At 41.7% G+C, this 16,576-nt stretch overlaps 1 protein-coding gene across 1 annotated transcript; it reads right to left on the bottom strand.

Moving 5' to 3' along the window:
* Window positions 1-10,128: 10,128 nt before the first annotated feature.
* On the bottom strand, window positions 10,129-13,243 carry IL17A (interleukin 17A; the record flags this gene model as incomplete). The annotated part of the gene is made up of 3 exons (XM_080699906.1): window positions 10,129-10,366; window positions 11,918-12,117; window positions 13,217-13,243. 3 exons carry the CDS (start codon window positions 13,241-13,243, stop codon window positions 10,129-10,131), a joined length of 465 nt encoding a protein of 154 aa, XP_080556032.1.
* Window positions 13,244-16,576: the final 3,333 nt, after the last annotated feature.

Raw genomic sequence — 16,576 nt, 5'->3', positions numbered from 1 at the left:
TGTGTTGAGACCCCACTCCACATAGTTAATCGGCAAAAAAGCCCCAAGAAGGAGGTATCGTCTCTGGCCAAAGTACCCCCCACTTTTAGATACCCTTCACTATTATTCCTTTTAACTTTCTACACGAATTGCTCCAGTGATGTGAGATCAGGACTATAAAATCGAGTCCGTGGAAATAAAACTTTCTAATAATTTGTCTAAACGTCCTTGGCTCTGCTCAATAGTAATGAAAAGACTGGCCAGAATTCAGGTACTGTGATAAGCACCCCAGCTGCAGCAATCACAAATGGCCTCCGACCTTCATCACTATCCATTAACTCCGACAAAGTAGCTCAGTTCAAAGTAACTGTTTACCCTTGAAATCCTGCCTAGAGACAGAGAAAAACCTTATGTGTAGCAATTTAGTTGATAAACAACTTGGCTGCCCAAATACAATAGACCCAAAGAAAAAGACTGTTGACTGACCGCATAGTTAGAAATGAATATGACTAAATAAAGGACAGACGTTCTAAATATATATGTATGAAGGAAAGGAAATACCGTAAGAGTAAGAAAAGCATTTTTGCATGAAGAAGAGCTTATCATAAGATAGTCCCAACTGGGAAAGGAAGGAATTAGAAAGTTAGAAGCAGGCTGCAGAGAGTTTGTGACAGGGAAGTGGATTATTAAAGATGAGTAGGCTTTTAATAGGCTTGTTGTCTAAAGAAGAGTGCTCAGCAGTTAAGGAAATACATCTGACAATTAAAACTAAGAACCTTGTGGTGTTGTTTGTGATATTTTGTCTGCCAAACTGTGTTGTGAGTATGCTTAAGCTTTCAGATTTAGAAGATAAGATGCCAACACCTGAAGAAACTCCATCACATCCACCTGAATCACCACATCTCCCCACACTTGCTATATGAACTGAGCCCAAAAGATGGAAAGTTCGAGGAAAAGTTAAAGAAGATTCCCTGAGAAGCTCCCAAGCCTTGACTATGCCTGTTTGTTCTGGGAGACTGCCACCTGGAACTGCTTATCTGCAAGACCTTGGAGAGAAACAAAAGTTGGTCTTTCGAAGGCCAACAGCCAGCTGAAAGACACCCATCCCCCCTTTTCTCTTAACTTTACTGGGGAAGGGTATAAATTTCTTGGGGTTTTCATAATAAAGTGTCGCTGGCTCAAGAAGCCTTTGTCCACCTCAGGTTCTTTCCAAAGCGTCGTCATTTAGGGACCTAAAGAAAATTTAGTCCCTAAAGGGAAAGAATCGCTGCAGATAAGATTCTGCAGAACTCCACCTGCCTTTTGCCCCATCTTTCTGAGGATTTGATCGGGAGCGGACAATTAACGACCCGACTGAGATTAGTCTGCAACAACGATCCTCCAGTCTCAGCCTCCCAAATGCTGGGATTACAAGTGTGCACCACTACGCCAGGCTCTATTTCTGTATTTTTATTTTTTATTTTAAAACAGAATCTCACTAAGTTATGGAGGGCCTCACTAAGTAGCGCGATCTTCCTGTCTCCGCCTCCCAAGCGCGGGGATTACAAGCGTGTGCCACCACGCCCGGCTTTATTCTTTATTTTAAAACAGAGTCTCACTAAGTTGTGGAGGGCCTCGCTAAGTAGCTGAGGCTGGCCATGAACCACAATCCTCCAGTCTCAGCCTCCCAAATGATGGGATTACAAGTGTGCACCACTATGCCCGGCTCTATTTCTATTTTTTTATTTTTTATTTTAAAACAGAATCTCACTAAGTTATGGAGGGCCTCACTAAGTAGCTGAGCTGGCTAACCTGCAATCCTCCTGTCTCAGCCTCCCAAGTACTGGGGTTACAAGCATGCAGCATCATGCCCAACTCATAATAAGATGAGGACTGAGAAGGAGATTGCCATTTGGCAATGTGGACGCCATGGGTGATGGAGGCAGGAGCCGTTCTAGAGCAAAGATTGGGTGACAGTGCGGTGAGAGTGGGTCTTTCCCAATCTAAGAGCTGGAATTACTGCAAAACAGCCTTTCACAACTTGTGGTCTTTTGATGCTCAGAAGCTTCGGAACCCATCTCCCGTGTCCCCACCGCCAGCCCTGCACTGTTCTCCATCCTGCAGAGCTGATTTGTTACCGGAGGCCCCAAGGCTGGGGACGAGGCCAGGTGGCCGTGACAACCTCGTCCGATCATTAAGCCACTGTATGACTTATGCCCCAGAGTAGAATTATGGAGTCCCTCGGTGTAAGTGGCTGCTTAACGGTGCTGTAGGACTCAGAGTGTAACGGCTCCTGGGCTTTAACTCTCGGGAGATGAGACTCACATTAAGAAAGGGCGGATTTCACTGTTGTCTCGTATGTGTGAGATCCTTTTCCCCCATATTTTGAAAAATGAGCTTCATTTTTGGAGTGAAATCTTTGCTCACTTGTGTAATTTTGGTCATTCTCAGTGAGCTCTTACTTTATTATTTCTCTGTGTGATGGTGCTGCCACCCGGGGAGGCAAGAGACCGTGACCAGGGTGGCCCATTTTGGTTTGGCAGCCTGGGGTTTCAGATTTCAGAGACATTTTTATATAGTCTCATTTTTCCCATTCATTGGACAGTTGCTTTAAGAATATAAATAACTTATCCAAATGACCGACTTTTTTTTAAAGTTGCCGAATTTCAGATCAAGTGTATTGCTTTTTGTTTTAAAAGCAATACATATTCAGTTAGTCAGATATTACAAAGAAAAAATTATTTTTTTCCTCTTCACAACCCAGAGTAACTCCTGCCATCAGTTTTACATGTGCGCTACCTGTCTTGTCTTATTTCAAATAGTTGAACCATTCTCTCTCCTACTCATTAAAATTTTTATTTACTCATTTACACTATATTTCTTTTCTCTTTCTCCGTCTCCTTTTCCTTCCTTCTCCTTCTCCTTCCTTCTTCTTCTTCAGATTAAACCCAAGGGCATTCTATCTCTGAGCTACATCCTTAGACCTAATTTTTAATTTTTTTTTGGGTGGTACTGGGGATGGAACCCTTCTACCTCTGGGCTACACTCCCAGATCTATTTTTTATATTTTATTTGGAAACAGGGTCTCTTAAGTCAGCCAGGCTGGCTTCGAACCTATGTGATCCTCCTGTCTCCGCCTCCCAAGTGCAGGGATTACAAGTGTGCACCACCATGCCTGGCTATTTTTAAATTTTGAAACAGGGTCTCACTAAATTGTGGAGTGTCTCAGGAAGTTGCTGAGGCTGGCCCCAAACCTGCAATACTCCTGTCTCAGTCTCTCAAGTATTGGGATTACAAGCATGTGCCACCAAGCCCAGCTATTTACACTATTTCAAACACTTAAAAAGGCTTGCTGGGCATGGTGGCACACATCTATAATCCCAGTACTTAGGAGGCTCAGAAAGGAGGATTGAGGTTCAAGGATGGCTTACAGTAATTTAGTGAGATTCTGTTTCAAGAAAAGAAAAAATAAAATAAATAGATCTGGGTGTGGTGGTGCATGCCTATAATCCCAGTGCTTGGGAAGCTGAGAAAGGAGGAATCACAGGTTCAAGGCCAGCCTTAGCAAGTGGTGAGACTCTCATCAATCTAGCGAGACCTTGTTTCAAAATAAAAATAAAATAGGGCTGGGGGTGTAGCTTGGAGGTGGAAGGCCCCTGGGTTCAATTCCTAGTACCACAATAAGTAAATAAATAGGTTGGGGTGTAGCTCAGAGGTAGAGCTCACTCCCCAGTATCCCTACCCCTGACCCTCATGTACACACACAAGGCTTTAGGTTATGATCTGCGGTGGCAGTTTTATTCAGCGTTTTGTCTCTTTATATATTTAAATTATTTTGCTGCGGCAGCTTCCTAGATGTGTAATTGCTAAGCTAAAGAGCACAAACATTTTGAAAGCTCTTAAGTTTTAAAATTACTTTCAGAGCCGGGCGTTGGTGGCACACACATTACTCTAACATAACATGTTGTGTTCTGTGTTCTAGGGTCACAGTTGAGAATTCTGAGCCTATTCTGATTCCTGGTCCTTTGTGTCTGGCCTGTATATGGGATACACACAACGAGACTCTACTCAATAAAGAATAAAATGATGCCATTTGCAGGCAGTTGGATGGACCTGGAGGACATCATGTTAAGTGAGATTAGCCAGGCACAGAAAATGAAGGGTCCTATGTTTTCTCTCATATGTGGAAGTGAGGGAGTAATCGGGAGACAAGAGGACCTTCAGATAATGGAGGAGAACGCCCAGTGGAGTGAGAGAGGGTCTAGGGGATGGAGAGTCAACGAAGAACACACTGACGCTGAGCTTGTGTCCATTGTGATATTACCAATGGCAATCTCAATAGCACGTAGGGGAAGGGGAAGGCGAGGAGGGGGAGCCGGGGGATGCTCACCAGGTACTGCGCGCAAGGATGTCTTCATCACTCTGAGCCACATAACGATGTGAGATTAAAATGCACCAATAAAAGTATTAAAAAGAAGAGCCTGTAGAATTTTTCTCTTTGCCTTCAGTATCTGAAATTTTATGAAGATTTGTCCTTGTGTGCATCTATTTAATTTAGACAGAGCATTCAGTGAATCTGCTGCCTGCTCATTTTCCAGGTCTGGGGCTTTTCTTTCACGCGTTTGAGTTGTCAGTTTCTTCTCCATTTTTCACCATCATTTCTATCTTGATGTAGTTCTTTCTGGATTGGTTTCCTCCATATATTTTCCAAGGTTTTTCATATTCTCTATTTCCTTGAATATTTCTCAACTTTGGCATTTTGTTCACTATCATGTTTTATTTCTATCATTATTTAATTTTCAGCCCATTTTCTTTTATTCATGGCATTTTCTTTATTTTTGTGTGTGTGTGTGCTACTGGAAATTGAGCCCAGGGTTATTCTACTTATGAGTTTCACAATCAGCCCTTTTTTTTTGTGGTACTGGGGATGGAACCCAGGAGCCTCCTACTTCTGGGCTACATTCCCAGGCCTATTTTATATTTTATCTGGAAAGAGGGTGTCCAACCTGCACAATTCTCCTGTTTCAGCCTTCCAAGTTCTGGGATTACAAGCATGTGCCACTACATCTGTTTTCCCTTTTGTGTTTTTTATTTTGAAACAAGATTTTACTAGGTTGCCGAAAGTCTTGCTAAGCTATGAAGGCCTCCTGTGATTCTCCAATCTCAGCCTTCCGAGGACTGTGATTACAGGCATGCACTACCATACCTGGCTGGTATTTTCCTTTTTAAAGTAGTATTCTATTTTGATTTCTTGGATTCATGATTTCATGAATCTTCTCTGATAAATTAATTACATTTGGGAGGGGGTCAATTTTTCTTTCATTTTTTTGATTATCACCTCATGGTTTTCTTCTGCTTGTTTTAGTATCTGTTTTCATATTAAAGAGATTTTTTTTTTTCAGATGTTTTGTGAAGATTAAACTAAAAGTTTAGTTTGGCCTGGTAGAATATGCCTGTAATCTCAGTACTTGGGATGCTGAGACAAGAGGATCACAGGTTCAAGACCAGCCTCAGCAACTTATCAAGACTCTCAGCAATCTAGTAAGACCTTGTTTAAAAAAAGAGGGGGCTTGAGGGTGCAGCTTGAAAGCAGAAAGCCCCTTTTGGGCTTAATCTCTAGTAACACCAAAATAAAAAAAGATAAAAGTCCATTGGAAACTCACTGTGTACAGGTCAATTTGTGGGTTCTGAATTTCACTCAAGGTTGATCTGGGGCTTCTTACAGTGAACTCCCTCCAAGTATCTTTAAAGTTTTCCCTTTGGGGCTGGTCCGATTTTTCAATACTTTGCCAGAAGGACAGGTATTACTTATAGAGTTCTGTAAACTGAGGGTTAGAGAGGTCTGAGGGCAGGACCTTCCTCTGCAACCTGTCTGACCTCTCTGGTTCTGGTGGTACCACGCCTTCATCCATGAGGATGGACCTGTTACATAATGCAGAGAGACACACAGCTCCTAAGTGTGAGACTCAATCCTGCAACACAGAATCGCCATCGGTGCCAGAACTATTAGCCTGAGCTGTGTTTTTCCTCCAGTGCTTTAAAGACTATCCTATGACCTACTGTTGGATATGTAAAAGTCTGAAAACAATATGATTTTGGTTACTGATTTGGCATTTTACATATTCTTCCTGGTTGTAAGCTTTATATATTATTTATTCTTAAAATTAAAAAAAAGATTGAATACATTTGGGTTTAGCCTCTTATAATTAATTTTGTCTAAAATCAAGTTTTCAGATTAATTAAAAAAAAAAAAGCCAGGCGTGGTGGCACATGCTTGTAATCCCAGCATTTAGGAGGTGGAGACCGGAGGATAATGGTTCGCAGCAGCCTCAGCTACTTAGCGAGGCCCTTCTCAACTCAGTGAGACCCTGTTTCAAAGAAATAAAAAGGCTAGCTGGGTGTGGTGGTGTACACTTGTAATCCCAGCATTCGGGTAGCTGAGACAGGAGGATCGTGGTTCAAGGACAGCCTCAGCTATTACTTAGTGAGGCCCTCTGCAATGCAGTGAGACCCTGTTTCAAAATAAAGAATAAAAAATAGGGATGGGGATGTAGCTTAGAGGTAGAATGCCCCTGGGTTCCATCCCTGGTACTGCAAAACAAATAAATAAACAAAAAACAAAACAAAACAAACAAAAAAACCTTCTTGCTGGGCATGGTGATGCATGCCTGTAATCCCAGAACTTGGGAAGCTGAGACAGGGGGGTCACAGGTTCAAGAACAGCCTCAGCAATTTGGTGAGGCTCTCAGCAACCTAATGAGACCCTGTTTCCAAATAAGAAATAAAATTGGTCTGGAGGTGTAGCTTGGAGATAAAATGCCTATAGGTTCAATTCCCAATACCAACCAACCAACGTAAAGTAAAATAGGTCTGGGGATATAGCTCAGAGGTAAAATGCTCCTGGAATCCATCCCTAACCCCCCCCCCCCCAGATAAACAAATAAATAAAATAAAAATAAAAACAAAACAAAAAACCCCAAGCCCGTCTCATCTTTTCTCCTATTATAATATTTTTAATCACATCTCCTTAATTTACTCAGGTTTTTATTCTAAATTTCTGTTGCTCACATAGTTTATCTCTGCTCTGTACCTTTGATATCTACACTATTTTATATTGATCATCCATTTATTGCCTTGTTAGTATTCATCTGCATTCTGAGGGAGCATCTCAAGCGGCTCTTTCCCACCAGCGATTCCAAAAAGCTGGTATGTGGATGGCGTCCAGGGCGGGGCCACCTGGGAGATTGTCAGATAGTCTCCCAAACTCTGTCTCATGTGATTTGTTTTTACTCCACTTGGTTTTTATTTTATTTTTATCTTTTGGTGATACTAAGAATTGAATCCAGGGGATTCTATCTCCTAGCTACACACTCAGTCTTATTTATTTATTTTTATTTATTTATTTTTTTTGTGGTGCTGGGGGTGGAACTCATGGGCTTTCTACCTCCGGGGTATCCTCCCAGACCTATTTTATATTTTATTTGGAAAGAAGGTCTCACTAAGTTGCTGAGAGCCTCACTAAGTAGCTGAGGCTGACTCCGAACCTGTGCGATCCTCCTGTGTCAGCCTCCCAGGCGCGGGGATTTTAAGTGTGCGCCAGCACGGCAGCTTTTATTTTTATTTTGAAACAGAGTCTCGCTAGGTGGATGAAAGTCTCACTACTTTCTGGGGCTGTCCTTGAACTTGAGATCCTCCGGTCTCGACCTCCCAAGTACTTACTGGGATAATAAATGTGTGCCACCACACCCAGTGACCTTGTTTTTAAAAATGTATGGATATGTATACCAATTTAGCGGTGATGAGAAATGGGCAGGTGAAGAAGGATATTCTGGACAGACCGTGAGCATAAGTAGGGCCCCAGTGTGGGAAGCGGCAAGGTATAACATTAATAACGAGGAGGGTGAAGGTGGCTCGGAGCATGGCCAGGCCAGGATGCAAGATGTTTTTGTTTTTTATGCGATGGGAGATGGTTTATGCTCTACAATATAGGGGGGTGATGTGGTCAGATTCACATGAGAACATTCTTGAAACAGAAGGACGGAGGGTCTAGAACAACCATCACTGCATGGTCACAAACACAGGCGTGCGGCAGTTTACTGATTTGTCTGTCGCAAGTACGTTATTTGTAGTGTGTTAAAGTGCCAACATTTTGTAAGGGATATTTTTAATAAATTTAGTATAGATTCAAAGATCTTATTGTAATATCATTCCTACTTACAATGAATGCTTTCTTCTACTAGGAAGTAACCCGGTGACAGCTTAGCAGTTTGGAACTGTAGAACTGTGGGGATATGTCCTTCATCCTGCGTGGGACAGAAGAAATAATGCTATGTATTTGCTAAATCCCACTTTATTTTCCTTTTTCTGGACACACTGAAAAACTGGTGGCATCTGGGGGCAGCTCACCAAGTGCTGTGCACATTTATGTCCCTATCATTCTGAACTTTATTATGAGATGTGATTACTATGTTCCAATAGAGGTATATTAAAAAGAAAGCCTCTGTCCACAGCGTTGCCTAGTTGGCAGGAGAGCCTCATCCTTAACTTCTGTCGTCTTGGATGCATGTGGAACGAAGAACTTCGACTTGGGTGGTTTGAAGGCACCATTGCTCAAAGGCTTTGTTTTACTCTGTAGGTGAATTGTGTCCTCTTCCAGCTAGAGGAGAGCTGGATTTGATGAACTAGAGTTGTCCTCAGTGTTGTTGGGGATTTGTGACAGGACACACCCAGCTCCCAGATACCCAAATCTCGAAATGCTCCTCCCCTTATATAAAATGACATCATTTGCCTGTAACCTACGCACATCTTACAGCATACTTTAAATCATTTCTGCTGCCTCACACGATGTCAGTCTACGTAAGTGGTTGCCGTGCTCTATTGTTGAGGGAAGAATGACAAAAAGTGTGCGTATCCTTAGTACAGACACAACCATTGTAGGCCCAACTAAATTTTAAATCCCCTATTGGTTGAATCCGAGAATGTGAAACCTCTGGATATGGAGGGTCAAGTATACATTTTTTTTTTTTTTTTTTTGGTGTGGTACTGGGGATGGAACCCAGAGGCTTTCTACCTCCGGGCTACACTCCCAGACCCATTTTATATTTTATTTGGAAACAGGGTCTCACTAAGTTGCTGAGAGCCTCGCTAAGTAGCTGAGGCTGGCTGAGAACCTGTGCGATCCTCCTGTCTCAGTCTACCAAGCATGGGGATTACAAGCGTGCGCCACCACGCCCGGCTTCAACTATACTTTTAATGAGAAAGAATAAGAAAACAGGTGGGTGTGGTGGTGCGGTCCTAAAGTCCCAGCTGTTTGGGAGGCTGAGATGGGAGAACCACTTGAGCCTAGCACTTTGCGATCTGTCTGAGCAACATAGCAAGACCCATCACAAAAAAAAGAAAAAAAAAAGAAAAAAAATATAAGAAAACCATTTCCACTAGAATTTTATTGTAATATGATTTTATTACAAGGGTTTAACAGAACAGAGTTAGATTTACAACCTCTCTCAAGAAACCTCAATAATTTAAAAAGCATAAAATACTTAAAAGTTTAAATTAATAAATAGGATATTAGATTAAATCTTTCTTTTCAGCCATATCATGCACTTCTAAGAGACAGAGAGGAGAAAATCCTATATCCATATGTAGGAAAAACAGATATTTTCAATTATCATTTAATCCTAGATAGAATTTCCCTAGGCAGAACTAATAATCATTCTCTTTTACCTTTCTCTAAAGATTTAATATACATAAATAGATCTATAAATACAGGTTTTACCTTTTAAATAATAAAAAGTTTAAGCCTTGAATCTTGCTTTCTTTAAAAAGAAACATAAAATAGTGTAGGTATTTCATTAAAATGAAATCTCATATTCCCAAATTATCTCAGGATATATTAAATACATAAATAACTTAAAAGCCCTTAGAAAAGCACACACGAAGCAAATTGTTACTCATTCTAGACATCCTTCCTTGTGAAGGATGGAATCGGATTGGATTTCATCTATGAACTAGGATTACCTCCCATGTATCAATCTGATGAATTGTTTGAAAAGCCCAAGTGAGTTTGGTCAGAAACAGCTTTGAAGGAGGAAAGTTTCAAAGGGGTTGGGTCTACTCCCCAGAAAGCCTCACGGCTTTGGGGAGCCATGGCTCTGAGCCAAGGCTCTTTCCTTAGGCCATGTGGCGGACCACGGGGGTGACGCAGGTACAGCCCACAGACACCAGCATCTTCTCCATCCGGAAGGAGTAGGGGCAGTGCTGAGACTCCCTTCGCAGGACCAGGATCTCTTGCTGGATGGGGACAGAGTTCATGTGGTAGTCCACCTTCCCTTCAGCGTTAACACAGCCCAAGTGACGGCACTTTGCCTCCCAGATCACAGGGGGGTATCTTTCGGGGTCCTCGTTGCGGCTGCAGGGGAGACAAAAGTCAGGAAAAAGTGAATTTCTGGTACACGGGAGGAACACCAAGAAGTCAGGAATCAAAGGAGGCACTGAAAAGTCTCTAAGGGATGGTGGCCTGAAGAACTTTTGAGGACGCCTGGATTTCTCTTTATTCTTCTTTCCAGTGCTGCGTATTGAATCCAAGGTTGTGTGCATGCTGGGTATCTGGTATACCACTGAGTCACACCCCCAGCCCTGGACACTTGTATATTCAAGCATATGAAGTGTTATAGAAAATAAGACAATGCTGGGGTGTGGTGGCACATGTCTGTAATCCCAGTACTTGAAAGGCAGAGAAAGGAGGTTTGAGGCCAGCCTCAGCGATTTAGTGAGGCCACCAACAACTTAGCATGACCCTGTTAATAAAAGGATTGAGGATGTAGCTTAGAGGTAGAGTGCCTTGAATTCAAGCCTCAGTGCCAAAAATTAAAAAGACAATGAATTATCAGTTTAATTTCTCTAAAGAATAAAGAAAATAACAATAGAACAAAACCATAGAAAGGATTTAAACTTGTCGCAATGGAAATGTTTTTGGGATTGCATTTGATTGAGAATTGATTGAGGGGGAAATCAACAAAGGGAAGAGTAGAACTGAAATCGTCTACAGATAGGAGAGCTGTTTGTCTCACATGAAGAAATCTGTTTTGGGAAGAGGGGATGCCTCAGAGCTGTACCAGAGAATAGTCATGAGACAGATCCCAACAATGGTCCAAGGACTGGAAACAAAAGCTATGTCTGCTGCTCTCCTTATACCCTTCTCTTTCCTCTCATCTTCATCTGAATGAATGATTTGCTTATCCATTGAGATTTTTTAAAGAAACAAATTATTTTTAGTAATGGAAAGAGGAGCAGAAATGCTATAGTTAGGTAAACCTATAGGTTTCTTATAACTGAGGCCTATTGACAAAAAGTCAAATGATCAAATGCATTTTGGATTTAATCTCTGATGGTTTCCAAATACCGGGTCTACTAAGGACACCGCAAGTAGACATGTATTGGGGATAGAGACAAAGACCAGCTAACGCAAAAAGGAGCACAAATACTCAACATGGTACTTCCATCACTAGGATTCAAGCTATATTTTCCACGTGCTAATATGCTTCCTCCAAGACAAACAAAAATTTTAGTTAATTATTAGTTATTTTCAACAAGTCTTTTCAGTCATAGGTCTGATAGAACTCAAGCATTAATCCCCTGTGGTAAATGTCTAATGTTTTGGATTAAATAAACAGTAGGCTTGAGGTCTCATAAATATTTATAACAATGACAATCACTAAGTTGGGTTGCCTTTTGGTGTCAGTGACAATGAGGTCTAATAGGCTAGTTGATAAAGAGGGGTGTTCTGTGCTCTGTCAAAGAAGCCTGTGGAATGCACATTTGAAAATAATTGCTGTGCATCGAGCTCTTTTGGGTTTTTCTGATGATTCTGAGTGAATAAAATCATGCTCAAGGAGATTTAATTGGTGGTCTGATGCATAAGAGAGTTGAAGAAGACAGAGATTCTGGGGCTCTTACGTACTGCAGGTTCCAAGGTGAAGTGGATCGGTTGTAGTAGTCTGAGGGTCTTCTGGAATTCGTCTTAGAGGTAAGGGTGCTCAGGTTGACCGTCACACTCTGGAGGGGGTTCTTGGCCTCAGCACTGGGACATCCTGAGTTGCGGGGAATTGCGATTCCTGCTGTTGCTACGGCCACCAGGGCCAGCAGCAGCAGTGATTGGAACTGAACAGGAAAGGAGACAGAAATGGGAGACTGGATTAGCATGTGGTTTTTGTTAACAAGTTCATTGTGAGGACGAGAGTCTAATCATGAGAACATACTATGTCTTGTAAAATCTATTTGAAATTTTCAGATCAGTTAAATAAAAACTGCTCATGTGACCAGAATAACGCTAAGTCCATGGAAATTTTTTTCTTTTTTACTAGTTTTCAAGATTCTTCTTTTGACTTAGAAAAGACATGTTATATATTGGCTGGCAGCAATTTCAGTACAAATGTCAAGTCATACTACATGTGCAGCCATCATCAAGTCAATGGGAGAATGAATGGCCTTGATTTTCTAGGAAGAAGTATCTTTCTGTACCATTGTTCTCAGTCTTATAATTCTGTAAAATTCTAGGTGAAGTCAGATGTGCACCTTGGAAAAGGACTGTAGAAAATCCATGTGGTACCAGTGTTCATGTTAGAGATACTGTTTGGACCACTGGAAAATGTCTAACTAAAAACTAAACTCCCTCTTATCTTTTCTTAGGTATAGTTTCTGGTTGCTCTATTATTATACTTTGATTCCATAATAAAATTAGATTAAAAAGATTCTTAAAGCTAATTTTTAAAAATAGGAATCATATTTATTCTAAAGCCCAGTTATATATCTATAACTAGAATAAACAGTTTTGCTGTAACAAGATAATGATATAAAAATAATGAACATAAAGGCTGCTTTGACAGCTTTCAAATCCTCAAGGATAGTTATCCATTTTATTATAGGTTTAAGAAAAATGCCATGAGAGAATTATATTAAATCATTTTTACTCAAAAATGGAACTGTCAATACATATTTCTTAGTGCATAGCATAATTTCACACTTCTGTGTGGTTTAGCCCCAATACAGACATCTTTCAGTTTTAATCTCAAACTGATGTATATCAATTCTTGAAAATGCTGCACAAGACCTTAAATATCTATCAAAGGTTTCATTTTTCTCTCCTGTGTATACAGTATTCATGGATCTCCATAGCCAGAGGTAAGCAGTCTATGCCACAGCCCCGAAACACAATCTGGTCCAAATCAACAAGTGCATTGCACATTAGTGCTGAACTCACCACAGATGAAGTCCTCCCGGGAGACATTGTTGCTTCTCTTCGTCAACTGGGTCTAGATGAACTCGTGCCTGCTAGGAGGTGGACCAAGTGCAGCACTACGTTCTCCCTTTTTATAGGACTTTGCTCCTTCTGTGGTCACTTACGTTGGCGTGTTGGAGTGGGTTTGGGGGCTGACACCATTTCCCTTAAGATTTCCATCCTCAAATGAGGTCATGACAAACCACCTCTTCACGACCGGTAACGTCTGCTTCTGAAGGAAAATGGGAAGGGCAGAAGTTCATGCTTCTAAAGAATACATCCTTGCTTCATTCTTTAAACCACTACTACTTGTTGGAGCTGAGCAAAGATGCTTTGCAATGGGTCAATAATATATATTTATGAAGACATCTGAAACTACCATAGTTATACTCCATATTAATGGTTCATGGAGAAGTAGAAGTCTGATATCCAGAGAGGCCTTCTGGTGCCATGTACCTTGTTTTCCCACTTGATTTTTCTTTTCCTCATTATACTTCCTGGTCATATATTGTGGATACAAAGCTAAGACCTTGGCATATAAACAAACAATTCTAAAAACTACCCAAAGCAATGGCATATAAACAAACAAAATAAAATCATTAATTTAGCCAAGTATGGTGGCATATGCCGGTAATCCCAGTACTTGGAATGCTGAGACAGGAGGATCACAGGTTCAAGGCCCACATCAGCAACTTAGTGAGACCCTTAGCAACTTAGTGAGACCCTGTTTCAAATAAAAACTGGGCTGGAGACAAAGCTCGGAGGTAGAATCTCTCTGGGTTCCATCTCCTGTAAAACACATACACACACACACACACACACACACACACACACACACATGCACACACACACACACATGCACACACACGCACACACACACACACTCAGTAATATTCAGTAATTTAATGATGATACATATATGTATGTGTGTGTATATATGTACTTTTTTTGCAGTACTGGGGATGGAACCCAGGGTCATTGTACCTCCATGCTACACTCCCAGCCCTAATTTTTAGCCTTTTTATTTTTGAAACAGGGTCTCACCTAGTTGAGAAGGGCCTGGATAAGTAGCTGAGGCTGTCCACAAACCGTGATCCTCCGGGCTCAGCCTCCCGAATGCTGGGATTACAAGCGTGCACCACCACATCTGGCTATATTATATTTCATTGAATTTAACAACTGTTTTGTTAAATGTCTACTCAAAGGACTAATAGCTAGGTTCAAGAGACATAAAATTTACAATTAAATATATGACTAACATGGTGGGCAACGAAGCAACTTGTTAATATCTGGTGATTATTTTTTTGGTGGTGCTGGGATCGAACCCAGTGCCTCATGCTCACAAGGGTAGCACTCTACCATTGTGCCACCGCCCCAGCCCACATAGTTAGTGTTTAAGGGTCAATATCATGCAATTCTTTAAAGGAGGAGAGAGATGAAGATAAAAGAATAAGGGAATGTTGCCAGGCAAAGTGAGGAAGGAACTGGGAACAGAGAGGGAAGGGGATGGAGGAAGCCATGTTCTCCTCACTTGGTAGGTTCTTCATTACTCGAAATTTGGTGACCAAAGTCCATAGACACTAGAAGGAGAAGTGTGCCAGCGTAGAAGTTTGTTTGTTTTTTCCAAGCCAGGAAAGAGTGGAAGTGCAACACCTATCAGGCCCTGGTGAACACTTGAGTGCTGACAGGGTTTTGGGCACTATCCCAGAGCAGCCTGAATAAAGTACCAGCACCTGCTCACCCCAAGTCCTCTATGCTCATTTGGAACACAGTCACAGAGGAAGAGAAGATGTCACAGGGAGGGGGCCTGGGAAACGGATTGCCATTAAGGGAACTGGTTTTTATCGAGTTTCTGTGACTCCCTTGAGTCTCTGATTGGTCTGTCCGGTTTCGATCCCTCATATACACCTTTCCTGTAATCAATCCTTTCAGGGTTTTAGTTTCAGTCCCTGATTTGAATTTCTACCACCCTGGAGTTTGGCGGGCTCTTCTCATCTCTGACACCATCTGGCTCTGGCTGTCCCCTTCTGGTGCAGCCCACCATCTTCCTCTTGATTACTTCTGGAATCTGCTCATACTGGTTGTTCTCAGTATTCAGCCCAAAGGAGGGGCTAAGGTTTTCTTCAGACCCCTTGCCTGAGGCCTTGTATTGAAATAGACTAGGAGAAATGAAAGCAGAAGGTAGAAAGGAAACAAACAGGGAAAGAAGAGAAAACTATAGCTTTAAAGTCTGAAAACTCCATACTTATCCTTATCTTTACCCTACAGGGTCTATTTTTCCTTAGGGAAACATCCCCAAAGGCCCTCACCTTTAATCCTAAAGGCTTATCTTCCCACCTAAAGAGATATTTGGTACCAGCCAGCCACCCATTCAATCTCCTATCCACTGTATGTCAGGAACCTGAGGATTCTGGGGAAATCCGACCTCAATTCCTGCTGTGCACCCCTATCCATCCCCTCATAGAGGTCTTTTTAAAAGAAGCACTGTAAAGACCCCAAAGGCGTCTGTCTCTCACTCTTGCAGTGGCCTGTATTCTCCCTTGAACAGGTATCCCCTATTTTCCTAAATAAACCTCTGACTTTATTTAAATAAACCTTCTGAAATTCTTTTCTGCCATGGAAGCCAAGGACTCTGCCAGTTCTGAGGTGAATTCCCCCTCCTGAAGCCTAGAAAATCCTTTGGGCTCTTCATAGAATTGTCCCAATTCCCTTGACAGTATGAAACTGTCCCTGCCTGGCTGTTGTTATCTCTTTACTATTAATATTCCCAGTTCCTAGGTTCTCTGCCCTAGTCATTTATGGCATTTTAACCCCTCAAAGGTAGAAAAAGGAGACAACAGGAAGCAGAGAGAAATAGGAATAAAAAGGGAGAGAGAGGGATGAGGAGATAGAGAAAAAAAAAACAAACAAAACAGCTCTCTTCTTTTCTCCCTACTCTCAGTGAGATGATTCTGATTTCAGGTCCTCAAGGCTAGTTCTTCCTCAGGAGTAGAGGACTGTGGGAAGGACAATGAAGATGGGAGGACCAGTGAACACAGATGTGACTGGCTTCATGTCACTCTTCTCTGCACCCTTCACCCCAGGAGGTGAACAGCACCTTCCAGCCCCTGAACTGGCATCTTGTTTTCAATATAGTAGTACAGAGAGGTTGACCAGTTGTTCCATGGATAAGTTGGTTGGATTATGGGCTTGTTGATCCTTAGGTTCATCCTTTCCTGTTCTGTCTTATGATAAAGTTGCTTTCTCAGACTTCTCCGCCTGCTGGATTTTAGCTGGAATCAGTCACAAGTAGACCGGAGGGCAGAGAAATGGGAGAGAGTAATCCATAGCCTGGAGAGATAG

The sequence above is a fragment of the Muscardinus avellanarius genome (assembly GCF_963383645.1).
Source record: "Muscardinus avellanarius genome assembly, chromosome: 8".
NCBI lineage: Eukaryota > Metazoa > Chordata > Mammalia > Rodentia > Gliridae > Muscardinus > Muscardinus avellanarius.
Note: the sequence above shows the minus strand (reverse complement) of the source record. Positions and strands in the feature narration are given on the sequence as shown.